Source organism: Astatotilapia calliptera, chromosome 1 (assembly GCF_900246225.1).
Source record: "Astatotilapia calliptera chromosome 1, fAstCal1.2, whole genome shotgun sequence".
NCBI lineage: Eukaryota > Metazoa > Chordata > Actinopteri > Cichliformes > Cichlidae > Astatotilapia > Astatotilapia calliptera.
In genome coordinates, this window is record NC_039302.1 from 16917139 (window position 1) to 16942584 (window position 25446).

General features: G+C 41.7%; 1 protein-coding gene across 2 annotated transcripts in view; it reads left to right on the forward strand.

Moving 5' to 3' along the window:
* igdcc3 (immunoglobulin superfamily, DCC subclass, member 3) overlaps window positions 1-25446 on the forward strand; it is a 68306-nt gene that overhangs the window by 10909 nt on the left and 31951 nt on the right. Inside the window, exons 1-4 of one of the 2 annotated variants that reach the window (XM_026166643.1) lie at window positions 20935-21176; window positions 21260-21404; window positions 21499-21629; window positions 21976-22113. In XM_026166643.1, the coding sequence (XP_026022428.1) occupies window positions 21074-21176; window positions 21260-21404; window positions 21499-21629; window positions 21976-22113 (517 nt within the window). In that variant the 5' untranslated portion in view covers window positions 20935-21073. Of the gene's footprint in view, window positions 1-20934; window positions 21177-21259; window positions 21405-21498; window positions 21630-21975; window positions 22114-25446 lie in introns of those variants that run through there. The other variant, XM_026166634.1, reaches the window with a different exon arrangement.

Here is a 25446-nt window from a genome sequence, read left to right on the forward strand (position 1 = left end):
ACCTCCCTTGCTCCTCCTAGCCTTACCGTGAAGCAAGTGATCTTTTTGTCATATTGATCAGCAAAACATAGCTTTAATATTTTAACATAAAGCCTCTTGGCGGGCTCCTTTGTCTCTTGCCAAATGAGAATGAGTTTAATATAAATATTTTCACTTCCATCCATCCATCCATTCGCTTCCGCTTATCCTTTTCAGGGTCGTGGGGGGCGCTGGAGCCTATCCCAGCTGTCATAGGGCGAAAGGCGGGGTACACCCTGGACAGGTCGCCAGTCTGTCGCAGGGCTAACACACAGGGACAGACAACCATTCACACTCACATTCACTCGCACATTCACACCTAGTGGCAATTTGGATTATCCAATTAACCTATCCCCACAAGCTGCATGTCTTTGGACGGTGGGAGGAAGCCGGAGTACCCGGAGAGAACCCACGCAAACACGGGGAGAACATGCAAACTCCACACAGAAAGACCCCGGCCTGATGGTGGAATTGAACTCAGGACCTTCTTGCTGTGCGGCAACAGTGCTAACCACCGTGCCACCGTGCTGCCCCTTTTCAAGGCACCCAAAGCACCCAGCATATTTTCACTTATAGAACAGTAATCCATCTGTATCCCTTTGAAAACATTGCAGACTTGTTGTTGTTGCCCCCTTTCGTGTGGGCAGGTACATAGGCTGATGTTAACTTGAGAGTGCTCCCTCCTGCTGTGTGGTCAGCACTCCTCCATCTGTCTGCCAGCATAGCTCAGATGAACTGATGGAGAAAGAATTTTTTTTTTTTTTTGCTCATAACGAGCAAGCTAAACTAATGAGAGCTCTGACCTCGGTTGTGTAATTGCACCAGAAACCGATTATTACTCTGCACCTGCTGACTCAATCTGCAGCTCTCATTGCTTGATTATGAATGCTCAGTTCTGGCTCATTAAAAAATCGGAAACAACAAAGCGGTTTTATTACAGCACGCTATTTTTCTGATTTGAGAGCAGGTTCATTTTCTGAAAGGCAACGACGATGGTCGTCTGACTATCTGTAACACGCTCCACTTCAAGTAAAGATGCTGTTTGCTGTCAGCAAGCTAAGTGAACAGCAATACTAAAAACCTCCCGTGGGTAGTTATGCTGACAAACGCTGAAACTTGTCCAGCAGTCCTGTGGGGAAGGAGCGGAGTGAATCTCTATTACGTCTGAAGATGGCACGTCACTCACCTAAAAGCGGTGGAAAATCGCCAAGGGATTCCATGCTGCTCATGGCATGCCTTATCATCTTCATTTACTCATTATTAAAAAAAACCTTGGAATTTCTATCCATTTAACAATTTCTGAACCAACAAAATTAAGAGTGCAATGTTTGCCACTGTGCTCAAGTCCTAAGCTGTGCTCAGACGATTTCAGCCATGTACAGAGCACAGACATGCATGGAGAGCTCTAAATATCCACTGTTAGCTGCTCCATCCCATATGGAAAAAAAATAGTAAAAACATATATGATTTACTCATGAAAGTGGCCACTTTCTCATTACTTTCATATATTTTTTTAGTAAGTATCCAAAACATACAAGTTTCATTATATAATTTTTCAAGGGATCTTATATGTGCTTTCACTCTTGTATGCTTTTCATACAAGTTTCATACAAGACAGATAAAAACTTTATAAGATTTATATATATCTTTTCCATATGGGATAATGTGAAGGATGAGCTGGATTCAGCATCCTTAAGCTTTAAAAATAACTGCCTGCATAAACAGCATCACTTGGCAAGTGAAGCCCACGAACAAGGAAAAGGATGCAGAAAGGTGTCGATGCCGCTCAGAGACTAAATGTGTTTAACTTAGTCCGCCAGAAACCTAAGAAAAAAACGTACGCACATTGTACACACACACACACACACACGCGCGTGCACCATATGTAACAAATTGATAAAACAGATATCTACGCATACACAAACTTTGCTTCTTTTTGTCAGTGCGCCAACTCTCTAAGCAGCTGCTCTCAGCAGCTGTGTACGCTGTAGCTCATTCAGATTTCATTGTTCTACATATTTCATAGTTCTTTGTGTCTCTGGAAAACACAGACTGGAATAACATAATTTAGAAAGTAAATGCCTCAAAGAAACAGCTCATCGCTGGGTAGATTCTAGACATTATTCGATGTAGATTATTCGATGTGCCTTGAATTTGACAGTGTGGTAAACAAACAAGTGAAAAGGAAGAAACAAAAGGTTAGCTCTAGTCTCAAATTCAAGTTCAACCTGTCTATGACTGTCAGTGGACGTGTACGCGATTCTGTTTGTACGTACATATGGTGCTACCTTTGCTTGTGTGTCTTGATTAAAGTGGCACTCTGTTAATGAAGTCTGCGGCCGTCTCTGGACCACCCCAGCTATTCTCAAACAAACAAATGAATAGGGGGCCTAAAATTCCTTCTGTCTGCTTTTAAGGCTCATGGGAGGAATTCCTGAGTAATAGAGGTGAGAGGTGAAAGAAGAGAGAGCAGAGGCCGGGCCAAAGGTTGGAAGAGGCGGACTAGTCTCCAAATGTGGAATTTTGCTTTGGCCCCACATCATTAAGATTTTATATTATGGTTTGAACCACGTAGGTTTTTGGCTGCAGGAAGTCATTTTTATCAATCGCGTCCTCCCAGGGATAGAAAGATAAGGATGTGTGAGCTTGTTTTGAGCGCGTGTTATGTTGTTCCTGTGATTCCAGGCTTGACGAAGGGCTTGGTTAGCTCTCGCTCCTGCCCCGTCACCGCGCTTCACTACACTTAACAGAGCCTTTATGGCCAGATTGTGCAGTTAAAAGTCTTTACAGGGGTCTGCACCATCCACCAATAAAAACACATAAGGCCCCTCTTTTTGTCTCCTTCTTGGCATGCATTCTGTTTTTGTATCTGTGAAAATGTGTAATAAGGACAAAGACAGGCGGGAGGTGGAGCCAGTTGTGGATATTATTATCGCCCTCTCAGTTTTTCACAAAACACACACACACACACACACACACACACACACATGCACACACAGGGGGGCCCTCAGTCCAGTTTTGCATTTTGTTTAAGCAGGGATCAGGAAATCTTTCTGCCAACAAGCAGAAGAGTCTGAGACAAAGGCCTGTCAGTGATGGGCAGGCAGCAGCTCTCCTTTGGGCCTCTGCCATCTCTTTCCCACTATCTCGGCTCTGTTTGTGTTTGTGTGTGTTGGGGTACCTCTCGGAGCAGACCAGCAGCTATTGTCATTTATGAAATGCAGGGGCAGTGGAGTGGCTGGGAACAGGCAGAGGCTGTGGAGATGTTCAGCCTCTGTTGGCTCTGCTTTGTGACGGTGGCCCTGACCGTTTGTTCTCCTGACCAACACAGCTAGCTGTGGCTGAGGCCCCCTTTTGTCACTCCTGACTCTGGGTGGGTGTGTTTCCCCATGCTCCCTCCTGCCTCTTTCTTCCCCCTCTGTTTCGGCATTGACGTAGAAATAAAAGGGTCAGAGGTCATAAGGGGCTGGACGATGAGAGGGGGTCCTTATCTGGGAAACGGTGACCTTTTTGTGTGCACTAGGGCAGAATGCCCCTCCCCTTTTTTCTTTTAAATTCTACTCCCATCACGTTTCGCCTCTTCCAACACTTGGTCTTATTCCCCAGTGGGGACCCATCCCCCTAGTATGATTGCCCCGGGGCAATGGCAGTGACCTTGGATTTGGCTGTGAAATAAAATGACCCAACCCTGCCACTGCACCAGAGAACTAAGCCCGCCCTTTCCCAAATAAGCGATGCAGCAGCCTGTCTTTTTTTCTGTAAATATCAGTAAAGATATTTATTTGTGCCTGTCACATTTTCAGTGTTGCTTTTGAGCTTGCTGATATTTACATGTTTCAAACAATACTGGCTGGAGGACTGATTGATCGATTACAGTTTTTCTCAAATGCTAAAACACATGTCACAAACGTTACCACCAGGTCCCCCAATGTCCAAACACAACACCCTTCTCTAAAGCTACATAAACACAACCACACCTTCCCACTGCAAAACTCAAACTCCCACACCAAGAGAGCAGCTCGAAGCTGTCAAAACTGTAAACACTATACACAGCATTACACACTACAGCAAAACAATTGAAAACACAATGCTCAATTTGTGAGAAGGTTCTTTGTTTCATAACTGCCAATGCATATTTTAGAAACTATACAGTAACGGATCGTCGTAGATCTCTGCAGAGGATTAGGCATTTAGATTTGTGAGTTTCATATGAGTAGTATAAATCTATAGAAAATCCTGCATGTACGTACACTACTGTAACACAACTCAATGCAAAAACAGAATCTATTGCACACAACAGTAATCTTGAAAACATGAACAGGGTGTGAAGTGTATTTACGTTATTCACACCACACACACACCACAATCACTGTGCGGCATCATGTCGCTGAGCTGTTGCTCGCATCTCGTCCGTAATGATGGTGCGAGGTTGTCTTGCTCTCCCTCCTGGACCTTCTCCTCTCCCATGTTGGCCTTCTCCTCTTCCTCGTTGGTCGCTCCTCTTCCTCCTCTCATTTGAACTCCTCTTCCTCATTGGCCTGCTCCTCTTCTTCCAGGGCCAGCTCTTCTCCCTCCTCTGCATCAAATTCCTCTTCCCCTGACTCTGCCTTCATCCATTGTGTTTGTTTGGAATCTTCAGCATACTGTGCACTCTGAACTTGCTTTTACATGTGGGTACAGCATTAGCAACAAGTGTCTTCAATTTTGAGTCATTGTGTGTAGTGAATGACGCCAGGTGTGTTCCCTGTGTTCAAAGATTGGTGACTGTGGCAAGCATTTTGCATCACATGGGCTTTCATTTGAGGATATGAGCAGAGTTGTTTTGCAACATGTGTTTTAGCAAGGAAAAATGTGTTTAGATTTATGAGTACAGAGGGTTGTGTTTTGTGACTTGTGTCTTCATGTGACATGTGTTTATGGTACTGGAATATGGTGGCTACATTTAGTAAATGTGTTTAGACTACTGGTCATTTGGGTTACAGGATTGGCTTTTGTGTTTTAACATTTGAGAAAAACTGTAATTTATTGATTCAGTAAGAGGGAAGATGCATGGCAGTGTTTTACACTGCTCATGCGACGATAATGACTGAGTTGTGCATTAGAGCTATTTTTGCCCTAAAGTGACAGGATTGAGTGACTACACACTACAGCTTTTAAGTCATGACCTCAAAGTAAACATGTCAACTTTATATTGTTGTGTAGTCTAAGAAAAAGGGAATTTCATTCTTAGACATATAAAAAAATGAGCGCTCTTGCTACTGTAACGTCTAAATGGAACAGATAAGTTGTTTTTGAATTACATGTTGCTGCACAGCCTGCAACCCTGCTTCCATAGATACTGAATTTAATGCTAACCTTTGCTGTAGTTAGATACTTTTGTTATCATGACATCACAAAACTGTGACATAATCGTAAAACATGTTAAAGCTGTCTAATTTCCTTTATATCTGTTTTCAAAAGAGAAAAGAAGTTTATGAGTGTCACAGGAAGTCTGTTGAAATGCTTAAACTTAATTTATCTAAGTTTAATTATCCTTCCTTTCATAGTTTATATAGGCCAGTTTCATATAAAATGAATACTGTAGTGTTCAGCGTACACTCTTCTTCAGCTGACTTTGAGAACTTTTGGCTCTGGGTTCAGACTTCCTGGCCAGCTGGGGCCTTTGTGTGTGCCTACGTGGGTTTTTTTCAGAGTGCTCCATCCAAACACATGCATGTTAAGTTAATTGCTGATTTTAAATTGGCGGCGGAGTAGATGTGAAGTGTGTGCCTTTCTGTGTTGGCCTGTGACAGACTCGCAGCCTGTCCTGGGTCAGCTATTGTCTCCAGCCTCTTACAACTGTGGTTGCAACTCACAGCCTGTGAAGCCATTTGTGCCATTTCTGAGCAGTGCAAATAAATAAATAAATAAAAATAAAATCTAGATAATTAAACTGATTTAAAAAAAATAAAGTGTGTATATTTTCAATAAGTAAACTGGGGTAAGATAAGTTGGGCTGACCAAATTCTTTTGTAACTTTTTCTTTTTTTGCCGTGTTGAAATCCTTTAGCTTCCATGTGAGCATCCATGCATTGTTGTTGCATTTACAGTCAGTCTGAAACGAGGAGTTGTTATAACAGCATAAACTCACTGAGGTCCATAATCTTTACTTTCTTCCCTCTATAACTACACGTATTTGAAGCGTTTGGGGGTAAAAGCCTGTCAGGCTCCACAGTGTGTGCAGAGTTGGTCGTCAGGGATAAAACGAATTCCACAGGAACCAATTAGAAGCGGCTACTGCTGGCATAGGATGAAAGATTTCTGAGATGGCCAGTTTCCTGCTGGCAACCTGTTTGCAGTGTCTATAGTTCTGTTATCTTTGTTCTGTATGACTTTGGGGAAATCTAATAATTGAAAAATGCGCAGTTTCATTACAATTTTGCATTATAAATTATGAGTTCTGCTGTTTAGAGTGATTTCTCGTCAGTATACATTAGATACAGAGCAGTCGAGGTTATAGTAGAACATTTTCTTCCGCTGTTGTGAACTGATAGTCCACAGGTTTTGGACACTGGGTTGTATGAAATAAAGCATTTGAGAATGCCAACACATTATACAAGTGCGGATGATGCTCAGAGACTTATAAAATCTTTGAGCATTTTAAATGATTTAAAACGGGGGGAGGAATGAAGAAAATATTCCTAAGGCCACAGCAAAACAAGCCGCGTGAAAATCCAAGCAGGGAATAGGTGAGACAGATGAAAGTGGAGCGCAGCAGGAAGTGAAATAGGTGGAGCATGTGGCGGTGGTCTCGAGTGATCCCTCGGCCTCTCCGGCTCTGAAGGCTGGACCTTGAACCAGGAAGGAACATTCCATTCCGATGCTGTGCCGGGACCTCTGACCCCCACAGCTTTGTTTTCAGGGCTGATTTCGACAGTCACCAGGGGTACAAGGCAACATCGGGCTCACTTAGCTCAAAGAAGCACGTCTCTGCCGTTTGAACATGCCGGAAAACTGCTCCCCCGACCCCGGGCTCGTAATTCATCTCTGTAACTCGCACATTACCTTCGCTTGCGATCAATTAAATGATCTGACAAGGACATGTGCGCAGGATTGCGGTCAGAGACTGCACATACAATACGTTGACCTGCCGCTTTCCCTTAACATGAAGGTGTGTTTCACTCTGAAAGCATCAATGGAACATTTAATTTCCAATCCTCAAGTGACGGAGCTGAGAGTGTCGGATCCTTTGCAAGAGCTGTTTTAAAAATTCGTCTTTCAGTGAGCGCTGCGAGGCGAGATGTGTTTATTTTGTAAACTTATAAAGAATTTGTATCATCCGTCTGAATGCAGTCTTTAATCATTTTTATGAATGTATCTCAGATTTTATTTTTCTTTGCAGAAGTGGTTTCATGTCATGTGTTAGTAAGTCGTAAGGCAGACCATTTCATTGCCACAGCTTGAAAAGATGAAACATGACACTAGCGGTGTAATGGCCCTCTCCATTTTCCAGCATGGGCATTATTTGTGAGAGGTAAGACAGCTTTAGAGGGTTAGGCGGCTGATGGCGATTTGGACGCGTCGGTGATATGTGCTTATGTCTGACAGCTTATAGTTGTGCCCCTCCTATCCACTGCAAGGAACAGATGAGATGAGAGCATGACTGTCAACAGAGTCCATGTTACAGGTTGCTTATGCGTTCTTTGTCAGTGGACATAAATTATACGAATACTGAAACACTCGTATTTTTGAGAGGGATTTCCTCAGACAGGACTCTTGATTAAAGACGCGTTTTACAGCATGTCACAAAATTTCACCTTAAAGAAGTGATCTCAGTGGAAAAGAAATATCAACTGAGTATTCTTAGTGCTATTAAATTAATCAATCGGTGGCTTTCCATATTCCCGGGTGAAGATTAATCGACCATAAATATAATCTGTAATTGCAGCCCAGAGGCGTGCTCCTGACAGGAGACTATATAGGGAAGTTACTAAAATTATCCCTCTCGGCTGCTCGAAAACACAATTAATCATTGTGATCTTGCGTTAATCCTCACTGATTGACAGGAATTTGATTTACAGGAATCACTGTAAAGATAAGGCCTTCATTTAATTTCATTGTTCACTGGACCTCAGAAACAAAATATTTCTCTCAATTTATGTAAATCCAAAGCTGCTCTTTGTTTATTCGGGCCCCGCATGTAGTGTCGCATTATCAGATGGAGCAAATTGTCGCTGAATGTAGTGTCTGCACAGGCTTTGTTTGCACCCGCTATAGGTAGCGGCAGAGACAAAGGGCTTTCATTTCTCACCCACCGTCTTGTAACACTAAGTGGTCGTGACAGGCTCTGCACTTGCCTTTCCTCCCTGTCTCTGCTCCTCTTCTTCCTCTGTGGTAATTTTTTTCTCATGATTTCACGTGAGCTAAGCTCCATGCGGTGGGCGTGGCAGGGGGAGACACACATGTGCGTACAAAGGGGGCTATGGTGGGGGGGAGGTTACTGACTGCATATTATCATGGATTCATCGGGCTCAGGGTGGAGGCGAGCATTGGGGGCTGGGTTCCCTGAATGAGCAAGGGGCAGTAATATCCCTGGTGACCGCAGTCAGCTGGCAGCATGAATGGAGGAAAGAAGGGAGGGTTAAAAAGATAGTCAAAAGAGAGGAATGGGAGGCAGGCTTTGAGTTTCCAGGCATCTCACCGAGAGGATGTGTTGGTGTCAGTGACTCAGTATTGGAAAACGAGGTGATGGCAGTTTTCCATACATTAGCAGCACCTGCTGTTACCTAAGATGCTCCTTAGGCTTTAAAAGCTGCTGTGACATTATTCCCTATTGCTTCTCTTCCTGTTACGCAATATTTTCCAGTCTTCAGCGCATACATTTTTTTCATCTCTTTCAGTGCACATGGATATGTGTGTGCGTATTGCTGTGAGAAGTTAAGAACAGCACAAAGCAATTGCTAGAAATATCTTCCACCAATCTTGTCGCCGTGATTGATGTCACAGCATCTCTTCTTGGAGTAATTGAGCTGATATTTACAGCATTCAGGGTCTGATCTTTTTTCTCTCACTGTCTTTTCATCCTCCATTTAGCTCAGCATCAGGCAAAGCCCAAAAAGAAGCAGGCGGTTTACCCAACCAGCACTGTTATGTTTTCTTTTCTCTCATGTCGTTCTCATCAGTGTATCCCCCCCCCCCCCCCCCCCCATCAATGCATCTCTCTTTGCCACGCACTTGATGGCAATGTGTTGCCCAGGATTGTGATTAATGGCCACAATTCAGCCTGATAAATTCTCCTGAGTGGGTGCCAGTTGGCTTACGCAGAGAAGAAACTCATTACTGCTGTCAGCTGAGCTGACGGCATAGAGACGGGTGTGAGCAATTGTACATGTGCTCGTGTGCGTGTCCGTGCAAGGGAGGGAGAGAAACTAATTTCTGTGCATGTTACTGAGTCTCTTCACCTTTTTTCATATAGAAGCCATCATGCGTGAATAAGTGTGTTCACGTGTTTTAAGCTGAGGGTAAAAGTGACAGCGTGTCCCAGGGCTGGTGTCTAAGTAACATGGATCATTTCTGAGAAATGAACGAGCCTAACTCACCGCACACAACCACCACAGCTTCAGGTCTTTAATGGACAATCTCGTGCACACCACTGCTTCATCAAACAACCATTCTACTTTATAATATCTTAGATATACTTGGCATATATATGTATTCTTATTTTTATAATCTGCCATTCATAAAAACAGTCTCTAATCGCTACTAAGATGCACAAAACAGGTGATTTAAATATTACGTCTTTGTGTCCTCTGTTAAAGTAATTTCTTGTTAAATAATGGACAAAAAATCTTTTTAAAAACTATAATTACCTCTCTATTCTTATTGATGAGGATGTGATGGTGAGAGAGTGAAGCAAGAATGAAGATAAAAAAAGGAAGAAAGATGTCTAAAATGAGAGTAAGTCTGCACAGTACGGATAAGCAAATGCATGTGTCTTTTCCCTGTGAGATAGCTATCTACATTCACTGACACCACAAAGGGGGGAAAATGAAGACTTGAGGACGTACAGACAGACCGCATGGATGAAAATTAACTGCATGTGTGGCTTTGCTGTATAGTTCAGGACACTGAGTCATGATTGGAAACAATATAAAGTTATTCTATTTGTTTGGTGCCTGCAAAATATACATAGTGTCAGTATATTGCTCTAGATTCTTTTTCTAGTTTTCTGTCAAACATTTTTTTAAATCAAATTATTTGCTTTAAACACCAAATACATGAATATTTGAAAGTGACAATGGCAGGTATGGACTTGCAGAGATTTAAAAGATGCAAAGATATCAGCTTGTTGGACAGCTAACTAAGAGTACATGGTTGGAGTTGGTTCACTGAGGGGTTTCACTCTGTCTAGCATCACTATGATATCGTTCATTGTTGGAATACTCTGATGTGCTACATAAAGCAAATATATTTTAATGTCAATGAGAAGAAAATGCTGAAATCAGCTTCTTTTAAGTATATTTACATGTTATTTCCATATAACATAATTATGATGTTATCTAAATTCTCCATTAATGCAGACAGTCACGAGAGACCTTGTTCACAGATCTGTTTAACAATTAAAATTTTGTATTTTTGAGAAGTTACATTGAAATCCTGGAAACCCATCCATTATCGTCTCTGGGCACCGCTTCTCGTGTAACCAGTCGATATCAGGGCAAAGAGTTACAGTTCTGTGAGTCAGCCATTATTTATGAATGCAGATAGAGTAAGAAAAAAAAAGCCAATAAAAGATGAATTATTTCAGTAGATGTATCTTTTTTTTTGCTGTCTACAGTGGCTGTTTACCTGCTTTCAGGCAAAGCCCGCTCATACACTGAATGGAAAGCAGCCACATAAATCTTGTTTATAGTAAATTATAATTCAGTCTTGGGAAATTTATGGGTCTTAATGCTGAATCTAGAAAAGCATTAGTGCTTATATTTGCTGTTGACGCCGTTATTGTTTTGTATAGCTTCAAGAAGCGATCGATCCTAACAAGAATCCATATTTTGCTGATTTAGCTTTAGCTTGTGCAAAGAAAAATCCTTTAAGGTTTTTTCTGATCCACAATGTTGGGGGAAACAAAAAGTGGATGTATTGGAAACCCCGCAAGCAGGATTAAAACTCTAAATCTGTCACAGTGACTGATTTGTTTCGGGTAACTTTTCGCGGGTTTGCATGTTTGGAAGCTGTGATGTGATAAATTCCCAGTGGTAACTGCACAACTGGGGGCCCAGGCCAACTGGACCTCCCTTTTGGGACTTCTGTTGTGTTGTAAGGGATGGAGTGATGCAGAGGTGAGATTTACACAGCCGTTTTAGCCATTTGGGGAGCAAGCATTTAAGGGTGCTATGAGATGCAGTGGAGCGCACGGACCGGTCCCGCCCTGCGTCTTTCAGATTTCCCATGGGAGTGCCAGATGTGGGGTCATCCATCTACTCAGGGTTCAGACCAAGCGCCTCCCTTCAAAGTCATTTTCAGATGTGTAGTTAATGCTGCGTGCTGCACTCTCAGAAAGCAGCACATACACACACGTTCATATGTATCTAAAAAAATTCTAATTTTACATTTGTGTTCTTTTCATCAGCATTCTGTTATCAAGACACAGCAGCACAAATTTAAAAAAAACCTTTTCGTGGGAGATTCATCGTGGCCTCTTCAGCGTGGCTTACCAACCCAACAGTTGTCCTCTAATGAGGGGGAAGTAATGAGTGTTAGACTGAGGAGAATTGTGATGCCAAATGTTCACCCAGGTTGTTATTCAGAGCCTCTGCTGTCCAAGGTCCTCGCTCATTTCTGGCTTCACAAAACAAGAGGCGTAGACCATCCAAAGAGGAATTTAGTGGCATTTCCATTTGAATATAAATCTCATTTAACCCCAGATAACTCTAAACGTTGGAAAATATTTCAACAAACGGCAAGTCAAGGATTAAGAATTGTAGGGTTTTACTTTTGTGCAGAGAGCATACGGCGAATGAGCTGAATGGAGGACAGCACATAATTCATGCAGCTATGTGGCTGATAGGAGAGGCGACTCATTTGAATTCTGAAGCACAAGTATTGGTGATAATTAGATATGTGACTTCTGGGGAAGAAGACAATTGCATGGAGAAGACATATGGTGCTTCCCAGCAATAATCAGGTGTGAAAAAGATTGTAGACTCTTTTCTCTTTTTTACTGTCAGCAATAAATGTGCGGCGAGTAGGAGGTTTAACAAAAAAAAGAAAAAATCAACTGGAAAACATGAAAATCATCACGATGCTTACGGCATGAGTGGAACTGCGAGTGAAATGTATTCCTCTACGACTAAATGAATTTGAGGACGCTTACGAAAAAGCGCCCATTGTTCCCTGAAACGCTCCAGAGAAAGGAATTTCATTATGTTTAAGGATTTACTTTCAGCTGCCTCGCAAGTTAAGGAAAAAGTCAGACATTAACAGCCCAAAACCTGACCCGCTTTCAACTGTCTGCTCATTTTTCTTTTATTATCTTCTCCGAAAAACTGAATATGCTTTTCTGCGAATTATCTATAGGACTGTACTGTAAAGGTACAAAACATCTAGTTTCCTCCCATGCATCCTGTATCAACATAAGTAAGCTGAATAATGATTTTACCTTGGACCAGACTGCTGGTACTTTTATTTAGTTTTTTTTTGAGCCATATGAATTAATGTGTTTGAGGCCATCACACATAATAACATGGTAATGTGTCCGAGGGATAAACAAAGAAGTGGGTCAAGTTAAGCAAGAAGAGATCACATTCTTTAAGAGAGGCTCTACTAATGGGAGAAATGTTCATTCACTGACCCGTTTGTGTCCTCATGTCCTCTTTAACTATTCATTTATTTGATCTTTTTCTTAATCTAAATTTAGATTGTGGACAAGAGGCACAAACTCAAGTCAAGACGAATGTTATTCATATCAGAGACAGCACAGGGGCTCACTGGTTAGTGATTTTGGTTCCCTGTGTTCGGGTTTCTGGTCCTTTCTGTATGGTATTTATGTGATGTCTGATGTTTTCACATTTTCTCTGAGCATTTGTTTTCACGCACGACCACAAAAAGCATTCTCGCCAGAAACTTTCGCGAATGAGATTCTAAATATGAAGAGTTTCATTTCCTGGTTAAATGAACATTACACAAAAATACCCTGGGGGGGTCCCCATCCTTGGATTCTTGATTCAGATATGCAAAAAAATAACATTTAACAGGGAAAGACTGATAAAAACAAAACTCAGAAAGAGCAACAGACAGTGGCAATATAGTGGAAAATATGAGCAGCATATCAAGGAGGACGCCAAGCTGCTTCCAAACTGAACAATTATGCAAACATGACTTGAGTCACAGCACCTCCTCTACACTTTGAAGACCTGGAAAGCGAGCACAGATAATGTTTCTCTTCATGTGTGATGTGTGAAGTGGAGCTCTCCTTCACCATGTACTCTAGTGGCATCACTGCTGTGTTCATTCCTACTTAAAGCAAGACAGGGTGGCTTGGTGCCATGCTTTAATCCTATAACTCAGTTCTCCTCTTCTATACTCAGCAGGAGGGCAGAATACAAAAGTGCACAAAATGTAAGCACGCAAATAAAGACGGCCAGCAGGGCCAAACCTTATTAATGCTTTGGCTAACGGCTAAAACTGCGTTTTAGTCACACGACAGGCAGAAATGTGCGTTTGCATTCTTTTTGGCAGCTTTGTAAAGCCGTGTGTATCTGTGGTCCTCTTTGATAAATCTCAATCACTGTGAAGCTGCATGCATGTGCACAAGACTGATTTCCATCCCAATCTGTAGTCACGAATGGATGTAGACAGTCCCTTAATTAATCATTTGCATACAAACATGTTGTTTGTCCCACAAGTTATTAGACTCGCCCATGAAAACAGCAGCAAAGAAGAAACACAATTTCATGGAATGTGATTTTTTAAATGATCATTGGAAAATTGGAGAAAAAGAAAGGTGGTTTTCCGGGATGATAAAAAAAACATTGAACAAAAACCACCAAAGACTAAAAAAAGGGACTGAGGTTATTAACTGTGTAAGCTCAGAGCAAAGGACTCTGGCAGATGTACAAAAGAAATGGTCACAGTAGGAAGAGAGGCAAGCAAGGTCATCAGACCAGTGAATGATTAGTATGCACAGCTGCAGCTATTTACACCCCTAACAATTAGCATTAAAAATGTATTACTAATAACATTATAACCAATAAAGAAATTGGCCACTTTGTTTCTGTTTTTACTTCATTCTTTGTCTAATTCACCACGTCAGGCTTAATCTCTAAAAAGGTTTAGATGGTGTGAATCATGCATTAAATGCACACAATCTAATTACACATTCTTTCTTTATGAATGCCATTTCACGTGTGGGAAAAAGCATACACATGGTTTTTGTGCATACTCATCATTTATTCATCCAGGCCCTTGGGCTCTGTGTCTGAGACGATAAACAGTGCACACTGGATGAACCCCCGCGAGACCCTGCGTCACTGTTATTGATATACTTTCCTCTCCTGCGAGTGTGCGAGGGTCCTCTAGTGTCCGGATGATGCAAATTTTATCACCGGGGGTGGGGGGGTGTTTGCCCTAAAAATAAGCTGCAAAGGCACCAACTGCGCACGCATCCTTCAAGTGGAATTATAATTATTAGAGTACAAACAACAAAACGTCCACGCTATCCACAGCTGCCCACGTGCATGTCCAACAGAGTATAATCCAGGAATTGGGCGACACTGAGCCTGGACATGTGCTCATGCGATAAAAGAACAAGCTTAGGCCCATGCACCTGCATGTTAAAGAGAGACAGCTGTTTTCTAGAATAAACAACGTAAGTCTTTGGAAAGCCGGCTGCGATGGTCATGAGAAGATGTTTGAAGTTTTTTTAATGAGTGTGGAGTTTTACGCTTAGTTTGGCCTTAAATGTTACAAAAGGCCCACTTTTTTTTTGTTCTCTTGCATCAAATCCCTTCTTAATTGCTCGCGAGTCTCTGAATACACAAAATTCTTATTTGGCAGTTGTTATTTTCCTCAATCAGTAAAAAGGAAACGGTATCAACAAGGTTGACAGCTACAGGGAGAAGGAGTTGCAGTTAATTTCAAATCAGTTCTACTTTTCTTGTTATGGGCTTGTCTGTTATTTTAGCCTCCTTTCTCTGTTGTCCTCACTCAGCCCTCTCACTCTCCTCTTGTCTCTCCTGCTTGTCTCTAATCTTACCCAAGCTGTGCCTGGGAATTATTTGAATAATCCCCTAATTTACAGCATCTGCTGTGCTTTAATAGGGCTCTCTTTAATTAGGGTCTACTTGCAGTAGTGAGCATGGAGATTTGGGGCTAAGGTCTAGAGTGGGAGTGCAAGGGGGGTGTTGTGGGTGGAGCAGAGGCAGGAGAAATGTGGACGAAACGTGGAAAAAAATGGACAGTATTTAGTTTTGGGAAACACCTTTTTTGATACAAAAATACTAACTGGCATTTTTTACAGACTCGGGACTGATTGAAATTTTTGTCCCAGGCTAATTGTAACAAAGTGACAAAAGATTTAATTTAAAATTAGTTCTTCACTAAGTTTTCGGTCACGTGTAGACAAAGATGGGTTCATCCTTTCAGTTAGTTCCCTTGTTTATACCTGAAGGATTCATAGGTCACTAGTAAGTGGCTTAACAAAGTAACAAAACATTCTTCTGAAAGGTTTTGTTACTTTGTTACATTTGGTGCTTCTGAAAAAGCAGCCAGTGTCAAGGAACTGTTACATGAGTTGACTTGAAAAAAAAAAAGACAAGAAAGTCTGACTTCTTGGAAGCAATATTTTGCATTGTACTGTAATTCATTAATTGACTAATTTTTTTAAGGTCTTCATCTCCAGGTAATACAGTACAGTGCTGTGAGAAATTACTGTATCTTTCAATTCATTGTCACCAGACTGGCTTTAATTCCCTCAAACTTTAGCTGTCTAACTGTGAAAATGATTTTATTCATCACTTTTTCTGGTCATCATATTTTGTCATCGTTCTTGTCATGATTTATATTGTCTCATTCTCCTGAGGGATAACTCTTGTAGGACTGCTGCTCTCTCTACCTCCGACAGGGACCCCTAATAGCAGCCATCAATCTTAATATGTTTAACACTATTGATCAGCACAACAAACTGCACACAATCACACCACCGGAAAGCCAAACAAGCCTGCAACACAATCAGAGAAGACCATTATAATCTTATTAAAACTGTTGTGTAATGTGAGAGGGGCAGAGTTCACATGTTTAGCTGTTAGAAAAGCAAAGAAAAGGTTGGTAATTCCCTCTAAGAAAAATTACACTCAAAATTGAAGTGGACACAATGCTTAGTTTGTATAAATTTTAGCTAATCTCTGTGTTTTTTCAATGCCATCTGTGCACAAAGGCCTCATACCTTGGTGTTTGATTCAATTACAAGACTATGACTCATTCTCCGTCTATATGGAGCAGAGTCACACTGCGCACTGTGTTAGCGGTGTGGTCCTGGAAATGTAGTGTCAGTCTGTTGAGTGGTTTACCAACTGCTGTGTTTCAAGCTGAGATTTGAAGGGATTTAATTTTGTTTTCATTTTAGTCGTCCGCTGATATTTATTAACCATAAAAATCCGATTTGTAGGTGATATCACAAAAAAATTAAAAAGGTAAACAGGGCCTTTTTCTTCTCAAAATGGAGAGTGAAGCTGACAGAAAAAAAATAAGAGGATCGTACACATGCAAATTGCCTTATAAATCTTATTACCCATATAGTATATTAGTTGGAGTACTTGTCATATAAATGATCAATCAGTTTGGATTCTCAGCTTCACATTCATGTGAACATCTGGTACTTCTGGGCTCAGGTGGCAGGTGTTGCACCTCAGCTCATGCTTTTGCTCCTGCAGGTTCTGATGTTCATGTGTCGGCTTGAAGCATTAATGGAGGGAAATAAGTGTGTGTGTGTGTGTGTGTGTGTGTGTGTGTGTGTGTGTGTGTGTGTGTGTGTGTGTGTGTGTGTGTGTGTGTGTGTGTGTGTGCGTGTGTGTGTCAGAGGCAGATAGACAAGACCAGGTGTAGCCCTACGTATCGTAGGTGATAAGCATCACACACCACAAACCAAAGCCTGATAGCGGGACTGGTGAGAAAGAGGTGGGGGGGCTAGTGGGGCAGGGAGCTAATAAAATATCACATCTGCATTAAAATGCCAAGTCCAGGGTCCCAGCACACGGCCTGCTTTTTCAGGGATACCTATTTAAAGGCCGTGGAAGCACGGACTCTGCACGCCGTTATAGCGGCGTACATGTACACCATCTCCATTATTTATGGGTCTCATCTCTGGTTTACTGAGTTGGGGGTGGGGTGGGCACTGCAGTCATCACTGCCGCTTCGAACAACATGTGCTTAATGATGTCACAGACTTGAGAGGACCCGAGGGGGTGGGGAGAGAGGTGCGATGAAGAGCTGGGAACGGTTAAAATGTGGAGTGGGGCAGGAGGGTGGCCGCAGGCAAATGGAAGGAAGGGCAATGACATTACAACATAGGGGTTCACCGGAGAAGCTTTTTCACGACAGCTGCTGTTTTGAACAGTACTGCAGGATATCTGCCCCTCTGCTAGCATCATTAGCGCTGTCATATCACTGAACACCCACATGTGACCACAGGTGCTTGGAAATCATGAAAATGGCTGCCTGATTTAGTTGTTGCAGTTGGAGATGCCAAAAAATAAGGCAGTTTTGGGCAGTTTTTAGTAATGGTGTTAATTATTATCTGTGGAGTATTTGTGTGAGTGTTTCACAGAGCGATAAAGAAATGGATCATTACTTGGGGCTATTAGCCAAAACTTCACCAGTAGGGTCATTTCAGTAATCACCGTTTAATCTACGTTTCTTCATTAGATAGATACAAGCTGCTCACATGACAGAGCTAAAAATCTGCTATCGAAACGTTGAAGCCATTGTACTTGGTTTTCTCATTTAGCATCATCATCATCGGCCCTCAAGTCTGATAGTCAGCGATGGTATATTTTCACTTGCTTTCATATTTCATCCTTTGTGCGTCTTTGTGGGAAAGCGGGGGTGACATTTTTTCCTTTCAAAGAGATTTTCATGTTAATTTCGGCCCGATTCCGATTTATTGTTATGCGACTTCATGGTAAATTGTGCAACACGCAGCAGGACAGTGCCAGTCACTTTTGACAAGATCTGATTTACAGCTTAGCTCCTTGTTTCACATTTCCTCTCTGTGACCTTCCCTCATATTACTCCCTCAATCATTCTTTTGTGGTTGTCACCGAGAAACTGTCAAACATATGTTCGAGGAGTGATCTCCTCACTGTGCGCCTGTGTATGGATTTCCATTTAGTATGCACCCCAACCATTCTTTCCCCTATTGCAGTAATTAGACCTGCTCCATTTAAGCCGGCGGCGTCACGCTGGTAGTGGACAGTCTTTAATCATGTGAGAGTGTCTGTCAACACTTAGCAGAGCAGGAGATAGACAAACAATGGCAGAACAGGTCTTGTTGGAGGTGTGTGTTTGGATGAGTAAAATGAATTGTTGTTGTCTACTGCTTTTATTGTGCTTTGAGCACAAGGAGGAGGTTTGATAGGGTTGTGTGTTTGGATGTCTTCGTATGCGTTTGCTATAGCTTTGCTAAATCACGTTGAGCTGCTTCTGCAGCATACACCATAAAAGTCAACTAAAGTGCAGATTATAAATGGCTGTTTTTCTTTAGAGTTAATCAAATTCTCTGCCGCATGCATTCATTTGTGGGTGTGACCCCGCTGTGATTTTTGAAATTGTGTCTGATTTTGCGAGGGTTCAATAATAGGAGGACTGTGGGCCTCTTAGAGAGACTATGTTTTATGCATGAGGGCAAAGGGTGGGGCCCGTTAGGGGGTTGTGTCAGTGGACACACACAACAGCCAGATCAGCAGACACCCTGACTACTTGGCAGAGATGCACAAGAAAGACTTCTATAGACACTGGTCCTCCTTTGTCCTGCAGCATTCAAGTGCCTCAGTGTTCCCAGTACACACGGACAGTGCACACAGCTGTGTGCGTGCATGCCTGTATCTTAATTTGAGACTTTATTCCAGGACAGCGCTCGTCTTGCATCATATCGGTCACCTTGACCTTCTTGTTTTCCGCACATTGTTTTTCTGAAGGATTTCTAGCCATTTCACCTAAGCGTCCTTCATCAGCAGTGGCAGCACCTTCAGGGCTTTAATTCAGTGCCTTCTGCCAGTCTTTCTGCCCCAGGCTCAGTATGACAACAGGCCAGGGCAGAACGTATTGTTGATTGCTTTTGTCTAGAAATGAAGTGCAAGCCCATAAAAGTGTTTCTATGGGGCAACTTGAAATATACAATAATAACTTCTGACAACTTTACAGTGGGTTTTCATCATTTTATAAACTGAAGTGTTCCCAAGCTTGCAGTTTACTGTGTCAGAAGGAAGAATTGAAAAAAAAGAGCTGAAATGGACCATAATGGTGATTTGGTGATAAAATACTTCCGATGCTCTCGGTGACTTTAAAGCCACGTATGCTTCAGAGTGATGTTACATTTATTAGGTAGGGCATTGTGAGGGCCGTGTGGCCCTTTGAGACTGACGAACAAACTGAATTACCCCAGTAAAAATGGACCGCTGCTTTTGTGAGGCCTTATCATTTCTTAAGAGAAATGATTTCACATGGTATCTTCAGAGAAATATGCTACAGCTTCATAAGTCATGGCTTATGAAGAGCGAACTACTGGAAAAAAAGTAGATTACCATGGTTTAATTTTCATTAGAGCGCCATGCATCTATTCCAAGATCTAAGGTCAAGTCGTGTTTGAGAATGCCACGCTTCTCATTAAGCTCTGAAATGTAATAATCACAGTGTTGCAGCCGCTGGTATAAAGTAGTGCTTCTCTAAATGAAGTATCCACTCTCTCTCTGTGCTCTCATCCTTCAGCATCAGTGGTTAAGGTTTGTTTTCTTCATTTCTATATGCTTATTTTAAACTATACATATTTCTTTTCTGGTTCTGCACAACAGGAAAACCTTGACAACATTCAAAGTGCACACAGTCCGTAGTTCAGTACAACAAAGTTAATGCTACACCAGCCCAAGAAGTCAGAGAAAGAACTACCAGACAGCAACCAAGCATAAATACGCTTATTATGTATTGCTGCCTGCAAAATAAAGGTCCTGCAAGTAATAATTTAATGCAGGCTACATGTTGGAAGGGGGTGGGTGGGGGGGGGGGGGGGGGGTCTTATGAAATAATAAGGGGTCTGTTCCTGTTGTTATGCTAACAGTTTTCGGAGAAACCCCTCTTCCTCCAAGTTAATTATGGTTGACATTTAAATGCACTTCTGTTGAAGAAGGTGGGAGAATTGTGGAAGAAGAGGGCCTCTCTCTAATTGAGTTTGTTGCTGGCTCCACCTTCGATGCCGCCTTTGTTCTGCAGGGAGTGGATATGTGAACTGCAGCTGAATGAGGCTCTCTGTGGGGATATTGATACTAGCTTGGCTATATGGTGCTGGCCTTATCTATGTTGTCTTTATTTGCGTTAGCATGCATTTTGGAAACATATGTTTCTTACCTGCATACAAAATGTTTCATCAGCTGCATATGAAGGACAGGCACAGTGGCAGCAGAAAAATGTATCACATCCTCTCAAGCAGGTTGCATGCTCTCACAGAAATAGCTATGCTTTTACTTCTTGAATGTGTTTCATTGTGTTGTTATTTGTAGGATTGTTTTCTTTTACAAAAGCTTCCTTTTACACATTTGTAGTGATGTCAGAAACGTTCTGCTTGTCTCTGAATTGGCTTATGTGAAATAGTAAGGTTAGCAGGTAGGTTAAAGCTCTCAACAATGAAGTGCATTTAGTGAATCAGTGCCATTTTGTGCAAAAACCCAAGTATCTCTGTCAACAGTTGAAGTGTGGATTTTCCATGAAATTGTAGTACTTGCTCTTTATTTGTGAAAAAGCAACACACTAAAAATAAATATAAATACTAAAATAAATTTCCCTTGCAGAAAATGTGCCAGTTGCTCCAAGCATGTTGCAGCACTCCTTTGGTAGATATTCTGTCCAAGATTGGTTCTCTGATGTTGGGATCTGTGGGGGCCACGCCATCTGTTGCAGCGCTGCTTATTTTTTCTGTAAGCAACTGAGCTTATTGCTCTGTAGCTGTTTTGTGAAGCTATGACCTAATATTTCAACTGCTCCTCTTTCTATCTCACAGCCATGGCAGATTTCCACGTCCAACCCGAGTCGGTGCACGCTGAGGAGTCCGGCGTGGCCAGATTCCAGTGCCAGATTCACGGCCTGCCAGAGCCGGTCATCAGCTGGGAAAAAGACAGCCGTCCAGTGGACACCAGTAATGAGAGGTTAGATCAAAATACCACTTGGGCTTCTTGTTTTAAGAAACTGCAGCACTTTGGTTAAAGGTGCCAAGTCTCGTGATTTTTTTCTGTCTTTTAGGTACACTCTCCTGCCCACAGGCGTTCTCCAGATCACAGGAGTGCGTGAGGAGGACAGTGGAAGGTTCTGCTGTGTGGCTCATAACAGTGCAGGAGTGAAACACAGTGCTGAGGCACTCCTAACAGTTTCCGGTTGGTATCTATAGTTGAGCACGCATCTGAGTAAACCTCTGGTTTTTTGTTTGTGTGTTGTCATTTGAGGAAAGCCTACATGTCCTCACTGTAAATTGACTTTGGTTTAAATGAGCTTTCTTTATTCGGATCTTTAGTTTTCTGTATCACTGATCAAATACAGTCACTTAATACGCCTCTGCTTATCTGTATAGCACATTTCCTAGACTTTTCCAAACCTATTGTCCTGCTGCCAGATCTAAGAGATACAGCATATTGAGCTAATGCACTTGGAGAAATCCAATTAAAAGAAGCTATCCATCATGCTCATTCCAATCTTGAATTCTCGTCTCCCTTTTCCCTTCAGGCTCTCAGTCATCTGTTTACAAAGAACCTGTCATCGTGGTCGGTCCAGAAAACCTAACCCTCACTGTTCACCAAACGGCTATCTTGGAGTGTGTTGCCACTGGATACCCTCGGCCCATTGTGTCATGGAGCAGACTAGGTGAGAAAAAAGTCCTGATCAGATCAGACCTGGTGTTCTTGTTTGTGTGTTGAAGAGATTAGGTGGCATTTGTGTGTTATGTCTTCCACTGTGAAGTATACAGAGCCAGACTGATATATCAGTCGATACTGGTTATTCACTGATATCGATATGGAATTCACTGGCATCAGCATTTATGGCAGCTGATAAATCGAAACTTAAAAAGTTTAACAGCATGTGCAAACAAGCTGATGCTTGCATAGTTTTTCATACTATATCAGATATTCATGTCAGATTTTTAAATCACCAAATATCGGTATCAGTATCGGTCAGTAAAATTCCTATATTGGTCATACTCTACTAGAATATATTTGTTACAGCACAGATCTATTGTGTACACATGAGGCAGTGGGATTGAAGGTTAAGTCTTAGGGCTAAACATGATGTTCGACTCTGTTGCTTCGTGTCCTCACGATGCTAAAACCTCCTTGGAAGCAGCGGAGAGCCTCTGAGTAATTGCTGCACAGACAGCTCTCTTCATGCGGATTTTTCCTTTTCTTGACTACCACTCAGATTCTGTCGTGAACAATTTTTCAATCTCCTATCTGTTTACTTTACTTCTCATTCAATCTGATTTTCTGTTCCAAATGTAAATCACAGCCCCTCCCCAGCATCTGGGTGTAATCAGATTGCCAGTATTGCCTTACACAGTGTTACCAGAATGAAATGCTAACACGATGGGATTTGTATGTATTAGATTACAGCAGGGAGGCTAGGATAAGCCGCATAATGAATCTTATAGTTTCACATCAGTCACTCCTTAATGCCAGAGTTGGTTTGCTGCTATTCATTGAACAGCGGCACCACGGCCTCCTAGCTTGTGCTCTTTTTTTTTCTGACACTAAGTTAATTAGTCTCTGACAGGGAGAAAGTGATGGCAAAGCCAGAGAGAGAGAGGAATATAACAGGAAAATGCAAGAAAAGAACAAGACTGCTTCTGTTAGGACAACGTCCCAGTGCGATAATGAAAAAAATGTGGAAGAAGAAGAAGACGAACACGTGTCACACAAGTTGGAGACATTTATTAGATCTCAATGACTTGTCGTGATTAATTGCATTAATTACATGTATTGTCTTCATTAGGCATCGCCACATAATTGCACATTTACTAATTGAAGCTGCGGCATTTATCACACGAGCCGTGTGTGTGTTGGCTGGTTTGAAGATTCAAGCGAACTCAAAGGATTTTTTTCATCACTTCTGATGAATTGAATGGTGAGCTTGAGATGTGATGAGGTTTGGTCTGTGTGTTTGCTGTGATGATTTCCTTTTGCAGTTTAGGGCTGGTGATCATATCTGATTTAAAAGCAAAACCTGGTGTGCAAAATCTCTGTGTTGTTACAGGGCTTGTCCCTTTCTCCTCCTGGGTTCCTTTTCTCTCTGTCATCATGTTTGGTGTCAGTGTAGTTGTCTTTTGGTCGTTTCCTGTTGTACTCCAGTAGCTGGGTGTCTCCTGCGTCATGATCTGGGTCACTTTCTGTTTGTTGTATTCACCTGCATTTATTAATTTCATCTTGTCACCCTTTTGTAGCAATTATCTGTTTGTGCAGCCTTCTTCCTTGGCTCTATGTATGTTTTGCTTTCTGTTTTACCTGCACTTCTTTGGAGTTTTAGGTTTTGGACCTGTTGTATCACCCAGAATAAAGGCTTGCTTTGATTTCATTGTTTTACATTTCATGACACTATGTGTCATCACTACAGTTTGGCTGAAGAAACCAAAATAACAGTTGCAAGACAAAGGTGCTCATAATGCCTACACACTTGCACTAGCTACACAGTAATAACATGTTTTTGCCACATTGATAAGGCAGTGTATATAAAATTTAAAATATTAGAAGATTTCATGTACTCTTGATGAATTAAGACATTCATCAACTCGTTGTGTAGACACACTAGTGAGATATTCATGTCACATATGGCTGTAATGTAAAATACACACCATTATATAATCTAAGTATCTTTGATACAAGCACATTTGTATGTGCAGTAATGGGATATATTATCATGCACAATATACACACAAAATCATGAGTCTGGTAATCATTTTTGTCATCATATAATTTGATTAGGCCAACATATGCCACAGTGTGTTGGTTTGGAGTATGCCATTATGTTTTCAAAGTACGCTTTTACAGTTTTTTAGTCTTTTTTTTCACTTAGATAAGTGGTGATCATACTGTTATCGTCAGCAACAGTTTTACCACCACAGAGGACTCTGAGATCTGTAGTCCCATAGACCATCATCTCTCATTTGTCTTGCAACCAGCAGTATGTGATAGAAGGCTGTTCTGATGGCAGTTTCAGTATTCCACAAAACTCTTGGTCATGTGGGTCACGACAGTAAACTTAAACGTTTGTGATGGGCATTCAACATCATATATCTTAGTCCTTAAAAATGAAACTAACAATATTTTTTCACAGTCTTTTGCTAATAAAACCTTAAAAAAAGAATTTGTTGATAATCCTGATTAGCAAATTCATTTTTAGGCTTAGTGGCATTATTTTGAAATTCACTTGCTAATGTGCAAGTGAATTTCAGTCAAACTCATTATCCAAAGTAACCTTTCTGTTGAAAAGTGACTTGCTTTAAGTTTGAAGATAAGGGACGAACCCAAAAGTATTCACTGACTATTGACCACATAGTTAGCATTTCTGACTGGAGCTCCTTTGTCCGCTGTGGTACCTGTCTCCCTTCCCTCCATTCCTGGCCTTTCAGTGTATCATATCTGGAACGTACAGGCTTACAGGCTGCAGATGGAACTCACAGATGGGATTAAAATGCCCCTTTGGCCCCATAGCTAACATCATAGGCAGACTGAAGCCATTGTTGGAGTTGACACTGCAGATAAGGGAGCACAGGAAAGTGTGTGAGCTTATCATGTAATTACAGCAAAAGCAGAGAGGAGGCTGCTATGGATTGTGTAAGTAGATATAAGATTAGAAGTTACAGTTAGAATTTCTGGTCCCAGACTGGCAGCTGAAACATTTCCAGTGCCAAGAAGCAAACCAGCTTAAAAGAAAATGTACTCTGAGGATTTTTCAGACAAATTCCTGAAAAAGGTGAATGTCTCAACTGGAGCATAAAAGTTTTAATTAGCTGAACATCCGTTAGGGAGAAGCAGAAAAGCAGCATTGATTTACTGTAAAGCACCCAAAAGCCAGATGATTCTCACTGGAAGCTATCACAAAGTCCCAATTAAGTTTTAAAAAATTGCAGCGTGTACATGACTCAAACACAAACTCGCTGACCTTTCTTGGTGTATGGTGTGCTGGCAGCTTTATCACATTATAGTC